The sequence below is a fragment of the Nerophis ophidion genome, linkage group LG28 (genome assembly GCF_033978795.1).
Source record: "Nerophis ophidion isolate RoL-2023_Sa linkage group LG28, RoL_Noph_v1.0, whole genome shotgun sequence".
NCBI classification, from domain to species: Eukaryota; Metazoa; Chordata; class Actinopteri; order Syngnathiformes; family Syngnathidae; genus Nerophis; species Nerophis ophidion.
Genome location: NC_084638.1, coordinates 5031880 through 5051067, shown reverse-complemented (window position 1 = coordinate 5051067; position 19188 = coordinate 5031880). Strand labels below are relative to the sequence as shown.

The 19188-nt window shown below is 38.4% G+C and overlaps 1 protein-coding gene across 2 annotated transcripts in view; it reads left to right on the top strand.

Moving 5' to 3' along the window:
• The first annotated feature begins 1842 nt into the window (after positions 1-1842).
• Positions 1843-19188, top strand: part of ints15 (integrator complex subunit 15) — a 35973-nt gene continuing 18627 nt past the window's right edge. For both annotated transcript variants that reach the window (XM_061890492.1, XM_061890493.1), the window contains exons 1-3: positions 1843-1978; positions 13581-13781; positions 13872-14093. In XM_061890492.1, the coding sequence (XP_061746476.1) occupies positions 13587-13781; positions 13872-14093 (417 nt within the window). In that variant the 5' untranslated portion in view covers positions 1843-1978; positions 13581-13586. The remainder of the gene's footprint in view (positions 1979-13580; positions 13782-13871; positions 14094-19188) is intronic.

Here is a 19188-nt window from a genome sequence, read left to right as displayed (position 1 = left end):
GTGATTATATAACACTGTAGCGTCCAGAAGAAGTTAACACAAAGTCTGACGCTAATTTTTAAACTTTTTATTTTATTTTATTTTATTATTTATTTTATTTTATTGAACAACAAACATACACATTTTATAAACCACACAAAAGTCCAGGCACTTTCAACATCAAGGAAAGAAAACCAAAGCAAAAACAGAGTATTAATACTAAAAAATATATTTTTTTAAATAAATAAAATATACCTAAATCACTTTAAGTGTTTTTTTTTGTTTTTTTTTTAACAAGGATATCAATTCAAGGGCTTTTATACTCTTAATCCTACATGCACGTCGATCACTCTCAGCCAATCACTTTACAGGCGTGATACGTTCAACACAATGGGAATTCTGAATATCACTCACGAAAAAACACAACATTCATCCCAGCAGGTCGTTACAATACAACCTCATTATTCTATTGGCTAAGTTTTATATTCCTAAATGTAAGTTTCTCAGTACCCGTCCTATCTTTTGTGCTTTTTAAAAAAAGACTTTGAACTTTACATTAAAACGCTCTCTACCTCTAACAACAAAAAAGCTGTGAAAACGATGATGCTGTGTTCTAAATTTAAGTTATTTATTGGATCTGAATGAGCCTATGGCTTTGCACTTTGTTTATTATACAAATATATATATTTGTTTGTATTCTATTTTTGTTATTTTGAATTTACAACCCCCTGGCGCTGTTTTGTACTGTTTTCATAATGTTTTATAATGTTTTATATTGTTGTTTGACTTAATGTTTGTAATTGTTGAAATTTATAAATAAACATTTAAAAAAAAAAAGGTTATAATACATTGGGTTTCTTTAAAACACTTTCTACTTCTAACAACAAAAAAGCTGTGAAAACGATGATTCTGTGTTCCAAATTTAAGTTATTTTTTTAATCCGAATGAGCCGATGGCTTTGCACCTGGTTTTAATATCAATCAATCAATCAATGTTTACTTATATAGCCCTAAATCACTAGTGTCTCAAAGGGCTGCACAAACCACCACGACATCCTCGGTAGGCCCACATAAGGGCAAGGAAAACTCACACCCAGTGGGACATCGGTGACAATGATGACTATGAGAACCTTGGAGAGGAGGAAAGCAATGGATGTCGAGCGGGTCTAACATGATACTGTGAAAGTTCAATCCACAATGAATCCAACACAGTCGCGAGAGTCCAGTCCAAAGCGGATCCAACACAGCAGCGAGAGTCCCGTTCACAGCGGAGCCAGCAGGAAACCATCCCAAGCGGAGGCGGATCAGCAGCGCAGAGATGTCCCCAGCCGATACACAGGCAAGCAGTACATGGCCACCGGATCGGACCGGACCCCCTCCACAAGGGAGAGTGGGACATAGAAGAAAAAGAAAAGAAACGGCAGATCAACTGGTCTAAAAAGGGAGTCTATTTAAAGGCTAGATATATAATATATAATATATATATATATATATATACACAAATATATATATATATATATATATATATATATATATATTTTTTTTTAATAATCTATTTTTGTTACTTTGAATTTACAACCCCCTGGCGCTGTTTTGTACTGTTTTTATAATGTTTTGTATCGGAACCATTTTGATTATTGTTTCTCTTCTGTTTGTTAATGTTGAAATTTATTAATAAACATTTAAAAACAAATACATTGGATTTCTTAATAGTCAGCGTCGATTATTATTATTATTATTATTGTTTTGCTAAATATTATAATTAGAACATTTTTACCCAGTCCAATCTGAATATGTATCATTAAAAGGTATAAAAAACACACTTTTGTTATGTTAATCATAAAAACTCACTTTTCTTGTTTGCGTCTCACTGAAAAAGGCGAAGGCAACACTTGGGCTTCCGTAGGAACAGGAAGTTGTCCCGGAAACGTCGAGCGGCCATTCACTCTCCTCGCCGTCATCCTTCTATTATTCAACATTTACTGCGAATTCTATCAAAGGTAAGCGTTTTTCTCAATACCCGCGATTAATTCGTTCCTGCCGTGCTAACAATTGACGCTCACGTTGTGTTCGTGGCGCGAAAAACGGCGACGTTAGCATTACATGCTAGCTGCCATCCCATTCTTAAACACTTTTGCGGCTATTAAAGCTTCAACTCTCCTGGGAATGGCTGTCCACAAGGTTGCGGAGTGTCTTTATAGGTATTTACCACCATTCTTGCTAAAGCCTCTCAGTCTCCGTTCTAATTCATCCCAAAGGTGTTCTATCAGGTTCAGGTCAGGACTCTGTGCAGGCCAGTCAAGTTTATCCACACCAGACTCTGTCATCCATGTCTTTATGGTGCACAGTCATGTTGGAAAAGGAAGAGGTTCGCTCCAGAAGTTGGGCTTGGCCCCTTAGTTCCAGTGAAAGGAACTTTGAATGCTCCGGGATACCAAAACATTTTGGACAATTCCATGCTCCCAGCCTTGTGGGAACAATTTGGAGCAGGCCCAAAATACTACAAAGTGTAGGATGAGGGGGAATTTTTCTGTGTTATTTTGTAATTTTTTTTGCGAGAAACATACATTGCATATGTTTAAAGCAGGAATCACCAACCTTTTTGAAACCAAGAGCTACTTCTTGGGTACTGATTAATGCCAAGGGCTACCAGTTTGATACACACTTAAATAAATTGCCAGAAATAGCTAATTTGCTCAATTGACCTTAAATAAATAAATCTATATATGTATAAAAAAATAGGTATTCTGTCGTACATTTTGTTTCCTTTTACAGAAGGTTTTTTGTAGAGAATAAATGATTAAAAAAAACACTTAATTGAACGGTTTAAAAGAGGAGAAAACAGGAAAAAAGTGAACATTTAATTTTGAAACATAGTTTATCTTCAATTTCGACTCTTTAAAATTCAAAATTCAACGGAAAAAAAGAAGAGAAAAACTAGCTAATTCGAATCTTTTTGAAACATTTTTAAAAAGAGTTTATGGAACATCGTTAGTAATTTTTCCTGATTAAGATTAATTTTAGAATTTTGATGAGATGTTTTAAATAGGTTAAAATCCAATCTGCATTTTTTATTAGAATATATAACAAATTGGACCAAGCTATATTTCTAACAAAGACAAATCATTATTTCTTCTAGATTTTCCAGAACAAAAAATGTAAAAGAAATTCAACAGACTTTGAAATAAGATTTAAATTTGATTCTGAAGATTTTCCACATTTGCCAGAATATTTTTTGGTGAAATTTAATCATAATAAGTTTGAGGAAATATTTCGCAAATATTCTTCGTCGAAAAAACAGAAGCTAAATTGAATAATTTAATTAACATTTATTTATTATTCTTTACAATAAAAAACAAAAATGTACTTGAACATTGATTTAAATTGTCAGGAAAGAAGAGGAAGGAATTTAAAAGATAAAAAGGTATATGTGTTTAAAAATCCTAAAATCACTTTTAAGGTTGTATTTTTTTCTCTAAAATTGTCTTTCTGAAAGTTATAAGAAGCAAAGTAAAAAATAAATAAATAATTGATTTAAACAAGTGAAGACCAAGTCTTTAAAATATTTTCTTGGATTTTCAAATTCTATTTGAGTTTTGTCTCTCTTAGAATTAAAATGTCGAGCAAATCGAGACCAGCTTGCTAGTAAATAAATAACATTTAAAAAAATCGAGGCAGCTCACTGGTAAGTGCTGCTATTTGAGCTATTTTTAGAACAGGCCTCATCTGGTTCTACGTTGGTGACCCCTGGTTTCAAGTCAAAACCTATTGTCAGCTGTGTGCTACAAGTGACAAGATGTAATTATTATTTATTATTACAGGTTTAAAAAAACAACAGTAAAAAGAAATGTTGATGTTAATAATAATAATAATAATAATACACTGTCACCTATATTACAAAGCTGACCCTAAGTTTTGTCTTTAAAGGCCTACTGAAATGAGATTTTCTTATTTAAACGTTGATAGCAGGTCCATTCTATGTGTCATACTTGATAATTTCGCGATATTGCCATAATTTTTGCTGAAAGGATTTAGTAGAGAACATCGACCATAAAGTTTGCAACTTTTGGTCGCTAATAAAAAAACCTTGCCTGTACCGGAAGTAGCAGACAATGTGCGCGTGACGTCACGGGTTGTGGAGCTCTTCACATCTGAACATTGTTTACAATCATGGCCACCAGCAGCGAGAGCGATTCGGAAGGAGAAAGCGACAATTTCCCCATTCATTTGAGCGAGGATGAAAGATTCGTGGATGAGGAAAGTTAAATTGAAGGACTAGAAGAAAAAAAAACTATACAGTGGGAGCAATTCAGATGTTATTAGACAAATTTACTAGGATAATTCTGGAAAATCCCTTATCTGCTTATTGTGTTACTAGTGTTTTAGTGAAATTATATGTTCGTACCTGTACAACCTGAAGGTCAGCCCCGCACCTTTCTTCAGCACCAATTGACGGGTGGTTAGGGTTAACCCTAAACCCTTCGAAACACGATCTTTCCAAATGATCGCTGCATAATACACTGTACTTTGTGCGTGTGGTTCAATCCAACCGTGTTCGCTTGACATCTCTATTCCATAGTAAATCTTCACTGTCATCTTTCGGGAATGTAAACAATGAAACACCGGCTGTGTTTGTGTGGCTAAAAGCGGCCGCAATACACCGCTTCCCACCTACAGCTTTCTTCTTTGACGTCTCCATTATTCATTGAACAAATTGCAAAAGATTCAGCAACACAGATGTCCAGAATACTGTGGAATTATGCGATGAAAACAGACGACTTATAGCTGTGAACGGTGCTGGAACAAAATGTCTGCTACAATGCGTGACGTCACGCGCACATGTCATCATGCCGCGACGTTTTAGCATGATACTTCTGCACGAAATTTAAAATTGCAATTTAGTAAACTAAAAAGGCCGTATTGGCATGTGTTGCAATGTTAATAAATAAATTGATATATAAACTATCAGACTGCGTGGTCGCTAGTAGTGGGTTTCAGTAGGCTTTTAAAAACGTCCTTTTGTATGTTATTTTTTTCACAAATTAATAAAAGAAATGGCCCCCGGATACTGTGACTTTTCAATATGAGGTCCTTGTTGGAAGAATTTAGGACATGTTTGAGTTATTTGTATCAAATGTGTAACTTTTTGTCGCATTACATCACAACGTCACAACTCTTTTCCAACAAAGTGACACCCTTCCGTTTATAGAATGTTTTTTTTGCCTGGTCAGATTGTTCTCAAGTTTAAAAGACTTGTAATTTTCTCTTTGTCCAAGTTGAAAGAACGAATGTTTAGTATAACTATAAAGCGTAGCGTCACTACCATAAAGTGTAGTGTCGAGATCACAAAAGTGTAGTTTGACTATCATAAAGGTAGTGTCCCCCGTTTCCATATGAGTTGGGAAATTGTGTTAGATGCAAATATAAACGGAATACAATGATTTGCAAATCATTTTCAACCCATATTCAGTTGAATATGCTGCAAAGACAACATATTTGATGTTCAAACTGATAAACTTTTTTTTATTTTGCAAATAATCATTAACTTTAGAATTTGATGCCAGCAACACGTGACAAAGAAGTTGGGAAAGGTGGCAATAAATACTGATAAAGTTGAGGAATGCTCATTAAACACTTATTGCACATCCCACAGGTGTGCAGGCTAATTGGGAACAGGTGGGTGCCATGATTGGGTATAAAAACAGCTTCCCAAAAAATGCCCAGTCTTTCACGAGAAAGGATGGGGCGAGGTACACCCCTTTGTCCACAACTGCGTGAGCAAATAGTCAAACAGTTTAAGAACAACGTTTCTCAAAGTGCAATTGCAAGAAAGTTAGGGATTTCAACATCTACGGTCCATAATATCAAAATGTTCAGAGATTCTGGAGAAATCACTCCACGTAAACGGCATGGTCGGAAACCAACATTGAATGATCGTGATCTTCGATCCCTCAGACGGCACTGTAACAAAAACCAACATAAATCTCTAAAGGATATCACCACATGGGCTCAGGGAGGGAAATCACAACTAAGTCAATTTACTAAAACTGTAATTATTAAACAGTTATTAAGAAGTGGCAAAAACATTCATATAATTTCAAAACAGAAAGTGCAGGATTGTCAGAGTCATTTTAAAACAAGCTTTTAGTGCACTTTTGTGCATGATGTCACTAAGATGACATATCAAAACAACACTAAATTAAAGAGCACTTCAGGAAACCACTGTCACTAAATAGAGTTGGTCGCCACATCTGTAAGTGCAAGTTAAAGCTCTACTATGCAAAGCGAAAGCCATTTATCAACAACATCCAGAAACATGGACTGATGCAAAGCGGAAAAGTGTCTGTGGTCTGACAAGTCCACATTTCAAATAGTTTTTTAGAAATATTTGACATTGTGTCATCCGGACCAAAGGGGAAGCGAACCATTCAGACTGTTATCGACGCAAAGTCATGCTACAAATTAGCAGTAAAGCTACTTTTTGTAGCAACACTTATGGTGCCGACTTGACATATTACGGTTGTCTGTTCAACATCATCCTGCTAGAAGCCAAACCACCGCCAGACGGTGGACCCCGTGCTGCTTTTCTTGGGAATTAATTCTCCCTTCATTTGTTACTATGAATTGATTTACTTGGATTCCGACTTAAACGAGTTGAAAAACGTATTCGGGTGTTACCATTTAGTGGTCAATTGTACGGCGTATGTACTGTACTATGCAATCTACTAGCAAAATTTTCAAGCAATCAAACAATGTTACCAGATTCGCACCTTTCTTTCTCTCGTAGTACCACTCACACCGCACCGTTAGCACCACAGCTATCGTTACCCATGCAGCTACGTCTCTGCTACGCGAGATCATGTGACGTTGCATGCGTGACATTAGGGCTGGGCGATATATCGATATACTCGATATATCACGGGTTTGTCTTTGTGCGATATAGAAAAATGACCATATTGTGATATTCGAGTATATGTTCTCACGCAGTTGTTTTTAGCTGCGGGCATTACATTACAGGCGTTTCTCACTCTTTGTTGTCCCTCCTTCTAACAGAGACATAAAACAAGCGCACCTTCTTACATACGTCACATACGTATACGCCCCCGCGGGGCAGAGATGTAGCGGCATGGGTAACGATAGCTGTGGTGCGAGTGGTAATACGAGAGAAAGAAGCTGCGAATCTGGTAACAAAGGAAGGAAGAATGAATTCCCAAGGGGGTCCATCGTCTGGCGGAGGTTTGGCTTCAAGCGGGAAGATGTCAAACAGACAACCAAAATTTGTCAAGTGTGTGGCAAAAGTGTTGCTACAAAAAGTAGCATTACTGCTGATGTGTAGCATTATTTGAAAAGTCACTCGCTAGAGCAGGGGTCAGCAACCTTTTTGAAACCAAGAGCTACTTCTTGGGTACTGATTAATGCGAAGGGCTACCAGTTTGATACACACTTAAATAAATTGCCAGAAATAGCCAATTTGCTCAATTTACCTTTAATAAATACATCTATATATATATATATATAAAAAATGGGTATTTCTGTCGTACATTTTTTTTCCTTTTACGGAAGGTTTTTTGTAAAGAATAAATGATGAAAAAAACACTTAATTGAACGGTTTAAAAGAGGAGAAAACACGAAAAAAAAAAAATTTAATTTTGAAACATAGTTTATCTTCAATTTAGACTCTTTAAAATTCAAAATTCAACCCAAAAAAACGAAGAGAAAAGCTGATTAAGATTAATTTTAGAATTTTGATGACATGTCTTAAATAGGTTAAAATCCAATCTGCACTTTGTTAGACTATACAACAAATTGGACCAAGCTATATTTCTAACAAAGGAAAATCATTATTTCTTCTCGATTTTCCAGAGCAAAATTGTTAAAATAAATTCAAAATACTTTGAAATAAGATTTAAATTTGATTTTATAGATTTTCTAGATTTGCCAGAATAATTTTTTTTAAATTTTAATCATAAGTTTGAAGAAATATTTTACAAATATTCTTCGTCGAAAAAACAGAAGCTAAAATGAAGAATTAAAATGTATTTATTATTCTTTACAATAAAAACTAAAAATGTACTTGAACATTGATTTAAATTGTCAGGAAAGAAGAGGAAGAAATTTAAAAGATAAAAAGGCATATGTGTTTAAAAATCCTAAAATCATTTTTAAGGTTGTATTTTTTTTTCTCTAAAATTGTCTTTCTGGAAGTTATAAGAAGCAAAGTAAAAAAAAAAGAAGAATTTATTTAAACAAGTGAAGACCAAGTCTTTAAAATATTTTCTTGGATTTTCAAATTCTATTTGAGTTTTGTCTCTCTTAGAATTAAAAATGTAGAGCAAAGCGAGACCAGCTTGCTAGTAAATTTAAAAAAAAAAAAAAAAATAGAGGCAGCTCACTGGTAAGTGCTGCTATTTGAGCTATTTTTAGAACAGGCCAGCGGGCGACTCATCTGGTCCTTACGGGCGACCTGGTGCCCACGGGCACCGTGTTGGTGACCCCTGCGCTAGTTAATGAAGAGGGCTTGAAACTCCGCATGTCAACATCTTTGTTCGGTGCCACACCAACAAAATGCCCAAGCAACTATTTCCACATCAACATCGTATAAAAAAAATAGTCAACAACAGAAGGAGATAACGTGTGCAGGAACCTACCACATAGCGAAGGACATACACCATTCGATTTCCTATTATGCAGCTCATTTTTCTTTGACACTTATTGAAATATCTTGTGTGACATCATGCACAAAAATGCACCTTGTTTTAAACTATTGTAGTGGCGTTCTGTACAAAAAATGCTCTTTAATTTAGTGTTGTTTTGATATGTCATCTTTGTGACATCATGCACAAAAGTGCACCAAAAGCTTGTTTTAAAATGACTCTGACAATCTTGCACTTTCTGTTTGGAAATTATATGAATGTTTTTGCCACTTCTTAATAACTGTTTAATAAATACAGTTTTAGTAAATTGACTTAGTTGTGATTTCCCTCCCTGCATGAAAGTTTAAAATGAGCATATATAAATGCAGTATGAAGAAAAATGTCTTAATGTAGACACATAGAATCATCATACTGCTGTGATTATATGCATCAAGTGTTCATTCAAGGCTAAGGCAAAATATCGAGATATATATCGTTTATCGTGACATGACCTAAAAATATCGAGATATTAAAAAAAGGCCATATCGCCCAGCCCTACGTGAAAGTATGTGACATATGTAAAAAGGTGCACTTCAGCATTAATGGTGCCTTCACAGATGTGTAAGTTACCCATGCCTTGGGCACTAATGCACCCCCATACCATCACAGATGCCGGTTTTTGAACTTTGCGTCTAACAGTCTGGATGGTTAGCTTCTCATGTGGTCCGGATGACACAATATCGAATATTTCCAAAAACAATTTGAAATGTGGACTTGTCAGACCACAGAACACTTTTCCACTTTGCATCAGTCCATCTTAGATGATCTCGGGCCCAGAGAAGCCGGATGTTGTTGATAAATGGCTTTGGCTTTGCATAGTAGAGCTTTAACTTGCACTTACAGATGTAGCGACCAACTGTATTTAGTGACAGTGGTTTTCTGAAGTGTTCCTGAGCCCATGTGGTGATATCCTTTAGAGATTGATGTCGGTTTTTGATACAGTGCCGTCTGAGGGATCAAAGGTCACGGTCATTCAATGTTGGTTTTCAGCCATGCCGCTTACGTGAAGTGATTTCTCCAGATTCTCTGAACCTTTTGATGATATTATGGAGCGTAGATGTTGAAATCCCAAAATTTCTTGCAATAGCACTTTGAGAAACGTTGTTCTTAAACTGTTTGACTATTTGCTCACGCAGTTGTGGACAAAGTAGTGACCCTCGCCCCATCCTTTCTTGTGAAAGACTGGGCATTTTTTGGGAAGCTTTTTTTATACCCAATCATGGCACCCACTTGTTCCCAATTAGCCTGCACACCTGTGGGATGTTCCAAATAAGTGTTTGATGAGCATTCCTCAACTTTATCAGTATTTATTGCCACTTTTCCCAAGTTCTTTGTCACGTGTTGCTGGCATCAAATTCTAAAGTTAAAGGCCTACTGAAACCACGCAGTCTGATAGTTTATATATCAATGATGAAATATTAACATTGCAACACATGCCAATACGGCCGCTTTAGTTGACTAAATTACAATTTTAAATTTCCCGCGGAGTTTCCTGCCTGTTGAAAACGTCACGGAATGATGACGCGTGTTTGTGACATTATTGGTTAGAGGGGACATTTTAGCCCAGCTCCACCTACGGCTAAAAGTCGTCTCTTTTCATCGCATAATTACACGGCATTCTGGACATCTGTGTTGCTGAATCTTTTGCAATTTGTTCAATTAATAATGGAGACATCAAAGAAGAATGCTGTTGGTGGAAAGCGGAGGATTGCAGCTGCCTTTAGCAAGCGAAACACTGCCAGTGTTTCTTTGTTTGTTGTGAAGTGAATTATATTTATATAGCGCTTTTTCTCTAGTGACTCAAAGCGCTTTACATAGTGAAACCCAATATCTAATTTTTACATTTAAACCGGTGTGGGTGGCACTGAGAGCAGGTGGGTAAAGTGATTTGCCAAAGGACACAACGGCAGTGATTAGGATGGCGGAAGCGGGGATCGAACCTGCAACCCTAAAGTTGCTGGCACGGCCGCTCTACCAACCGAGCTATACCGCCCGTCGTGAAGCTTTAGCGAACATGTTTCTCTGCCACATGTCAACCAGCAAGTTTTTGGAGGAGAAAATTGTGATATGGCGCAGTGGGAGAGTGGCCGTGCGGAACCCAAGGGTCCATCGTTCAATTCCCACCTAGTTCCAACTTCGTCATGTCCGTTGTGTCCTGAACAAGACACTTCACCCTTGCTCCTGATGGGTGTTTGTTAACGCCTTGCATGGCAGCTCTCTCCATCAGTGTGTGAATGTGTGTGTGAATGGGTAAATGTGGAAGTAGTGTCAAAGCGCTTTGAGTACCTTGAAGGTAGAAAAGCGCGATACAAGTACAACCCATTTATCACTTATCAAGATGGCTCTTACCGGAGACTTGTGCGGAGTTAGCGTCCTCCTGCAGCAGCTGTCATCTTGGCCCCTCCATTGGCTTAATTCTGTCAGAGACACTGACGGTCACCGCACACCTCCGACTTTCAGGTATGACTTTATCCATCCATCGTCTTCCGCTTATCCGAGGTCGGGTCGCGGGGGCAACAGCCTAAGCAGGGAAACCCAGACTTCCATCTCCCCAGCCACTTCGTTTAGCTCTTCCCGGGGGATCCCGAGGCGTTCCCAGGCCAGCCGGGAGACATAGTCTTCCCAACGTGTCCTGGGTCTTCCCCGTGGCCTCCTACCGGTTGGACGTGCCCTAAACACATCCTTAGGGAGGCGTTCGGGTGGCATCCTGACCAGATGCCCGAACCACGTCATCTGGCTCCTCTCGAGGAGCAGCGGCTTTACTTTGAGTTCCTCCCGGATGGCAGAGCTTCTCACCCTATCTCTAAGGGAGAGACCTGGAAACTCATTTCGGCCGCTTGTACCCGTGATCTTATCCTTTCGGTCATGACCCAAAGCTCATGACCATAGGTGAGGATGGGAACGTAGATCGACCGGTAAATTGAGAGCTTTGCCTTCCGGCTCAGCTCCTTCTTCACCACAACGGATCGGTACAACGTCCGCATTACTGAAGACGCCGCACCGATCCGCCTGTCGATCTCACGATCCACTCTTCCCTCACTCGTGAACAAGACTCCTAGGTACTTGAACTCCTCAACTTGGGGCAGAGTCTCCTCTCCAACCCGGTATGACTTTATAATCTCACTAAAACACTATTAGTGTTTTAGATAAGGGATTTTCCAGAATTATCCTAGTAAATGTGTCTAATAAGCCAGACTGGACTGTTAACACGGACCACCAGTACAAGAAAGGACAGAGCAGGCTATACTTCCTCAGGAGACTGCACTCCTTCAACATCTGCAAAAAACTCCTGTGGATGTACTACCAGTATGTGGTTGCCAGTGTTCTGTTCTACATGGTAGTGTGCTGGGGGGGCAGTACATCTAAGAAGGACAGCTCCAGACTTGAGAAACTGATGAGGCGGGCCGGTTCTACAATCGGAATGAAACTGGACACACTGGTGACGGTGGCAGAGAAGAGGACTGTTGACAAACTAGTGAGCATCCTGGATGATGCCAGTCACCCTCTGCATAGCGTTATCAGTAGCCAGAGGAGCCTGTTCAGTGCTACACTGCTTCATCCCAAGTGCAGGACTAATAGACTCAAAAACTCTTTTGTCCCACACGCCATTAGACTGTACAACTCCTCTCTGGGAGGGGGGGTATTAGGATGACAGGGGATGCAAAACAATAACAGTGCAATACGTTTTTCATAACATGGTCACTACTGCCTACTTTGTCTTGTTACTGTATATTCTTATTTTACTGTTATATTTTTATTCCCATTGTTGCTTTTTAGTTTTTATTCTTATTGTAATATTTCTCTATTTTGTTTCCATTTAAACCCTCATTATTTACGTTTTACTTTTATTTAAATTGATCTCAACTCTGTACACTGCTGCTGGAATTTTAGTTTTCCTGAAGGAACTCTCCTGAAGGAATCAATAAAGTACTATCTATCTATCTATTTATCTAATAACATCTGAATCGCTCCCACTGCACTCGCCTTTTTTCTTTCTTTTTCTAGTGCTTCACTCTAACTTTCCTCGTCCAGAAATCTTTCATCCTCGCTCAAATTAATGAGGAAATTGTCGATTTCTCGGTCGGAATCGCTCACGCTGCTGGTGGCCATGATTGTAATCAATGTGCAGATGTGAGGAGCCCTCACACCGGTGACGTCACGCGCACATCGTCTGCTACTTCCGGTACAGACAAGGCTTTTTTATTAGCGACCAAAAGTTGCGAACTTTATTATTAAACAACCATATGGGTGTTGTTGTTGTTGTTGTTGTTGTTGTGCTGGGACTCTTCACCCGTGAGCGTACTCCGGTAAGGGAATAAGGACACCGTTTTTACGTTTCAACTTCTTTATGTAACTTTTTAGCAGGAGCAGCTAAGTACACTCTCAGATACACACCGACCCAAGGACCCCGAGAAGTAAACATAGCTGCCCGGTAAACTGCCTGACTTAAAACAGACTCAACTTAAAGGTGCATGACTATATTAATAGCTTGTTACGTCAACAATAATAGTCAATTATATATTAAACAATTAACATATTAAATAAGGACTTTATCTTCTATCTTCATCACTGACAAAGGGAATTTTTAACATTTATCGTGGATTTTCTCTACCAAATCCTTTCAGCAAAAATATGGCAGTATCGCGAAATGATCAAGTATGACACATATAATGCCCGTTTAAATAAGAAAATCTCATTTCAGTAGGCCTTTAATGATTATTTGCAAAAAAAAAAAAATGTTAATCAGTTTGAACATCAAATATGTTGTCTTTGTAGCATATTCAACTGAATATGGGTGGAAAAGTATTTGCAAATCATTGTATTTTGTTTCCAACTCATGTGGAAACGGGGTTGGCATATCAAAATGTGGAGGAAATGATCGCGAAATGTAAATTTCCCCGTCCATTAGGTGGCGATGGGTGACATACGTCAGTCCCTGCTGCCTCGTGACGTGCTGAGTGCCGCCAAGGAGCTGCTGTACCACCTGGACATCTACATCAGCAACCTGGTTCAGTCCGGAAGGCAGCCGCCTCAGGTGGACACCAAAACCTTAGAACTGGTGGAGGAATTCATTCTCCACGCACCCAAGGACCGGAACGCCCTGACCAGGGTAAGGCATCCTGTCTTTTTGTAAACAAAACCAAAATAGACACCGCTAATTACCACAGACTTTTTTTTTTTTTTTTTTTTTTTTTTTTAGAGAATGAGCGCGCTGCAGGAGCTCCAGCTCCTGGAGATCATGTGCAGCTGTTTCCAGGAGCAGAGCCGCGACAACGTCCGACAGCTCATGTTCTCCGCCCTCTTCAGCCTCCAAGGCAACCAGGCGGACGACAGCCGCATGGCACTGCTCGGAAAACTGGTCTCCATGGCGGTCGCCGTGAGTCGAGTTCCCATCCTGGAATGCGCTGCCAACTGGCTACAGGTGAACACTGAACTACAAATACACCCAACTGAACTTGTGCTGGTATAAAATGTTACAGCCTTATTATAAAAAACATAATACATTCATTTTTGTCCAACTAATTCTAAAGACAATACCCCATGTTTTAAATATGCCAGTTGTATAAAAATAAAATGCGGTATTAACAGCCTTTGCTCAATACTTTGTTGATGCACCTTTTTAGCAGCAATTACAGCCTCAAGTCTTCTATTTTTTGGCCAGTTTTGCCCATTCCTTTTTTGAAGCACCTCTGAAGCTCCATCCAAGATTTCTTTGTACATTGTTGCATTCCTCTTTCCCTCTATCACATGGGTGTCAAACTCTGGCCCGCGGGCCAAGATTGGCCCGCCGTGTAATTTAATTTGGCCCTTGAGGCAATATCTAATTAACATTACAGCTGGCCCGCCGTTATTACACAGCAGCGGTGCCGCTGTGACCAGGGGCGCCGCTAGGGATTTTGGGCGCCATGAAAAGAATCTTTACAGGGCCCCCAACATACTCTGGCCTTTAAATAGACTCCCTTTTTAGACCAGTTGATCTGCCGTTTCTTTTCTTTTTCTTCTATGTCCCACTCTCCCGTGTGGAGGGGTCCGGTCCGATCCGGTGGCCATGTACTGCTTGCCTGTGTATCGGCTGGGGACATCTCTGCGCTGCTGGTCCGCCTACGCTTGGGATGGTTTCCTGCTGGCTCCGCTGTGAACGGGACTCTCGCTGCTGTGTCTTGGATCCTCTTTGGACTGGACTCTCGCGACTGTGTTGTATCCATTATGGATTGAACTTTCACAGTATCATGTTAGACCCGCTCGACATCCATTGCTTTCCTCCTCTCTAAGGTTCTCATAGTCATCATTGTCACCGACGTCCCACTGGGTGTGAGTTTTCCTTGCCCTTATGTGGGCCTACCGAGGATGTCGTGGTGGTTTGTGCAGCCCTTTGAGACACTAGTGATTTAGGGCTATATAAGTAAACATTGATTGATTGATTGATATGATTTCATATAATTTCATCATCATTAGGGGCCTCTCTGGGCCCCCCTCCATCATGGGCCCCTTTTCGGCGCCCCTGGCTGTAACACCGCAATTTCTCACACTTGCCAATCCTCCCGAAGTTCAGTGCCCCTCCCGAAAATCTCCCGGGGCAAGCAAGCATTCTCGCGATTTTCACCCGGACAACAATATTGAGGGCGTGCCATAAAGGCACTGCCTTTAGCAGTCTCTACAACCTGTCGTCACGTCCGCATTTCCTCCATACAAACAGCGTGCAGGCCCACTCGCATAATATATGCAGCTATTACACACACATAAGTGAATGCAATGCATTCCTGGTCAACAGCCATACAGGTCACACTGAGGGTGGCCGTATAAACCACTTTAACACTGTTACAAATATGCGCCACACTGTGAACTCACACCAAACAAGAATGACAAACACATTTCGGGAGAACATCTGCACTGTAACATAACATAAACACAACAGAACAAATACCCAGAACCCCTTGCTGCACTAACTCTTTCGGGACGCTACAGTATATTTTGATATTTACCTCAGAGGGCTGCAAATAGAAGAGGCATTAAATTTGTATTTAAATGTTATTTGATATGCCATTGATATTTTTTAATTATTATTACTATTTGAAACTCGATTTTGCATGTCACTATAAAGTTATATAAGCCTTAGTTGTTCAATGTTCAATGCAAAACTTGTTTGGGTCCCTATTAAAAGGTTCATTTGTTCAACCTTGGCCCGCGGCTTTGTTCAGTTTTAAATTTTGGCCCACTCTGTATTTGAGTTTGACACCCCTACTCTTCCAGTTCCTGTCGCGGAAAAAGATCCCCACAGCACGATGCTGCCACCCCCATGTATCATCTGCACCGTCGTGAAACTCTACCTGATCCTATGCAAAATTGTAATTAGAGACGTCCGATAGTGGCTTTTTTTTGCCGATATTCCGATATTGTCCAACTTTTTTTTTTTTTTTTTTTTTTTTTTTATTGACATCCAGCATCGGACATTTCTATTCATTACATCAGTGGTCCCCAACCACCGGGCCGCGGAATCAATCAATCATCAATCAATGTTTATTTATATAGCCCCAAATCACAAATGTCTCAAAGGACTGCACAAATCATTACGACTACAACATCCTCGGAAGAACCCACAAAAGGGCAAGGAAAACTCACACCCAGTGGGCAGGGAGAATTCACATCCAGTGGGACGCCAGTGACAATGCTGACTATGAGAAACCTTGGAGAGGACCTCAGATGTGGGCAACCCCCCCCCCTCCAGGGGACCGAAAGCAATTGATGTCGAGCGGGTCTAACATGATACTGTGAAAGTTCAATCCATAGTGGCTCCAAGACAGCAGCGAGAGTCCCGTCCACAGGAAACCATCTCAAGCGGATCAGCAGCGTAGAGATGTCCCCAACCGATACAGGCGAGCGGTCCATCCTGGGTCCCGACGAGCGGTCCATCCTGGGTCTCGACTCTGGACAGCCAGTGCTTCATCCATGGTCATCGGACCGGACCCCCTCCACAAGGGAGGGGGGGACATAGGAGAAAGAAAAGAAGCGGCAGATCAACTGGTCTAAAAAGGAGGTCTATTTAAAGGCTAGAGTATACAGATGAGTTTTAAGGTGAGACTTAAATGCTTCTATAATAATAATAATAAAAATAATTTTTTATTCATTTTTATAAATAAAAAAAAATGTTTTTAATAAATTTTTTTATATATTTATTAAATCAACATAAAAACACAATATACACTTACAATTAGTGCACCAACCACAAAAACCTCCCTTTTTCATGACAAAAACGTCCCTTTTTCATGACAAAGAAAAGGAAAAAAAAAAAAGGATCCTCCCCACCCCCCCGGGCCGCGGGACAAATTATTAAGCGTTGACCGGTCCGCGGATTCAAAAAGGTTGGGGGCCACTGTATTACATCATATTATGCTGTTGTCTGTCCTAAATGTCAGAAATGTATATTTTTTAAATCCCCATCACACCCCCCCCCCCCCCACAAGAAAAGGCAAAAACAACAACAAAGTAGTATATACAAATACATCAATAAAATAAACAAAAAATGATTAATACATCAATAATAATAATACACATAAATAAAAAGAGATAAATATATGTCCAACTCTTAATTACCGATTCTGATATCAACCGATACATACAGTCGTGGAATGAACACATTACTATGCCTAATTTTGTTGTGAAGCCCCGCTTGATGCATTAAACAATGTAACAAGGTTTTCCTAAATAAATCAACTCAAGTTATGGGGAAAAAAAATTCCAACGTGGCGCTGCCATATTTATTATTGAAGTCACAAAGTGCATTATTTTTTTTTTAACATGCTTCAAAACAGCAGCTTGGAATTTTGGACATGCTCTCCCTGAGAAAGCATTAAAAGGTTGAGGGTTGAGGGAGTGGGGGGAGTGTGTGTGTATATTGTAGCGTCCCCGGAAGAGTTAGTGCTGCAAGGGATTCTGGGTATTTGTTCTGTCGTGTTTATGTTGTGTTACAGTGCGGATGTTCTCCCGAAATGTGTTTTGTTATTCTTGTTTGGTGTGGGTTCACAGCATGGCGCATGTTTGTAACAGCGTTAAAGTTGTTTATACGGCCACCATCAGTGTGAGCAAGTAAGCGTGTGTGAAAAGCCGTAGATATTATGTGACTGGGCCGGCACGCCACGGCCGTGCCTTTACGGTTTATGGCGCTCTGTACGTCTCCCTACGTCAGCGGAGTTTTAAAAAGCCATAAATTTTAATTTTTGAAAGTGATACAGATAATTTCCGATATTATATTTTAAAGCAGGGGTCACCAACCTTTTTGAAACCAAGAGCTACTTCTTGGGTACTGATTAATGCGAATGGCTACCAGTTTGATACACACTTAAATAAATTGCCAGAAATAGCCAATTTGCTCAATTTACCTTTAATAAATAAATATATATATATATATATATATATATATATATATATATATATATTTCTATAAAAAATGGGTATTTCTGTCTGTCATTCCGTCGTACATTTTTTTCCCTCTTTTTTTGTAGAGCATAAATGATGAAAAAAACGCTTAATTGAACGCTTTAAAAGAGGAGAAAACACGAAGAAAATGAAATTTTGAAACATAGTTAATCTTCAATTTCGACTCTTTAAAATTCAAAATTCAACAGAAAAAAATTAATGGAAAAACTAGCTAATTTGAATTTTTCGGAAAAAAAATAAATAAATAATTTATGGAACATCATTAGTAATTTTTCCTGATTAAGATTAATTTTAAAATTTTGATGACATGTTTTAAATAGGTTAAAATCCAATCTGCACTTTGTTAGAATATATAACAAATTGGACCAAGCTATATTTCTAACAAAGACAAATCATTATTTCTTCTACATTTTCCAGAACAAAATTTTTAAAAGAAATTCAAAATACTTTGAAATAAGATTTAAATTTGATTTTACAGATTTTCTAGATTTTACAGATTTTTTTATTTTTATTTTAATCATAATAAATTTGAAGGAATATTTCACAAATATTCTTCGGCGAAAAAACATAAGCTAAAATGAAGAATTAAATTAAAATGTATTTGTTATTCTTTACAATATAAAAAAAATACTTGAACATTGATTTAAATTGTCAGGAAAGAGGAAGAAGGAATTTAAACGGTACAACCTTAAAAATTATTTTAGGATTTTTAAACACATATACCTTTTAAATTCCTTCCTCTTCTTTCCTGACAATTTAAATCAATGTTCAAGGAATTTTTTTAAATGTGAAGAATAAATACATTTAAATTTAATTCTTCATTTTAGTTTCTGTTTTTTCAAAGAAAAATATTTGTGAAATATTTCTTCAAACTAATTATGATTGCAATTCAAAAAAAGTATTCTGGCAAATCTAGAAAATCTGTAGAATCAAATGTAAATCTTATTTCAAAGTCTTTTGAATTTCTTTTAAAACTTTTGTTCTGGAAAATCTAAAATAAATTATTATTCGTCTGACTCTTTAAAATTCAAAATTCAACAGAACAAAATTAATAGTTTTGATGACATGTTTTAAATAGGTTA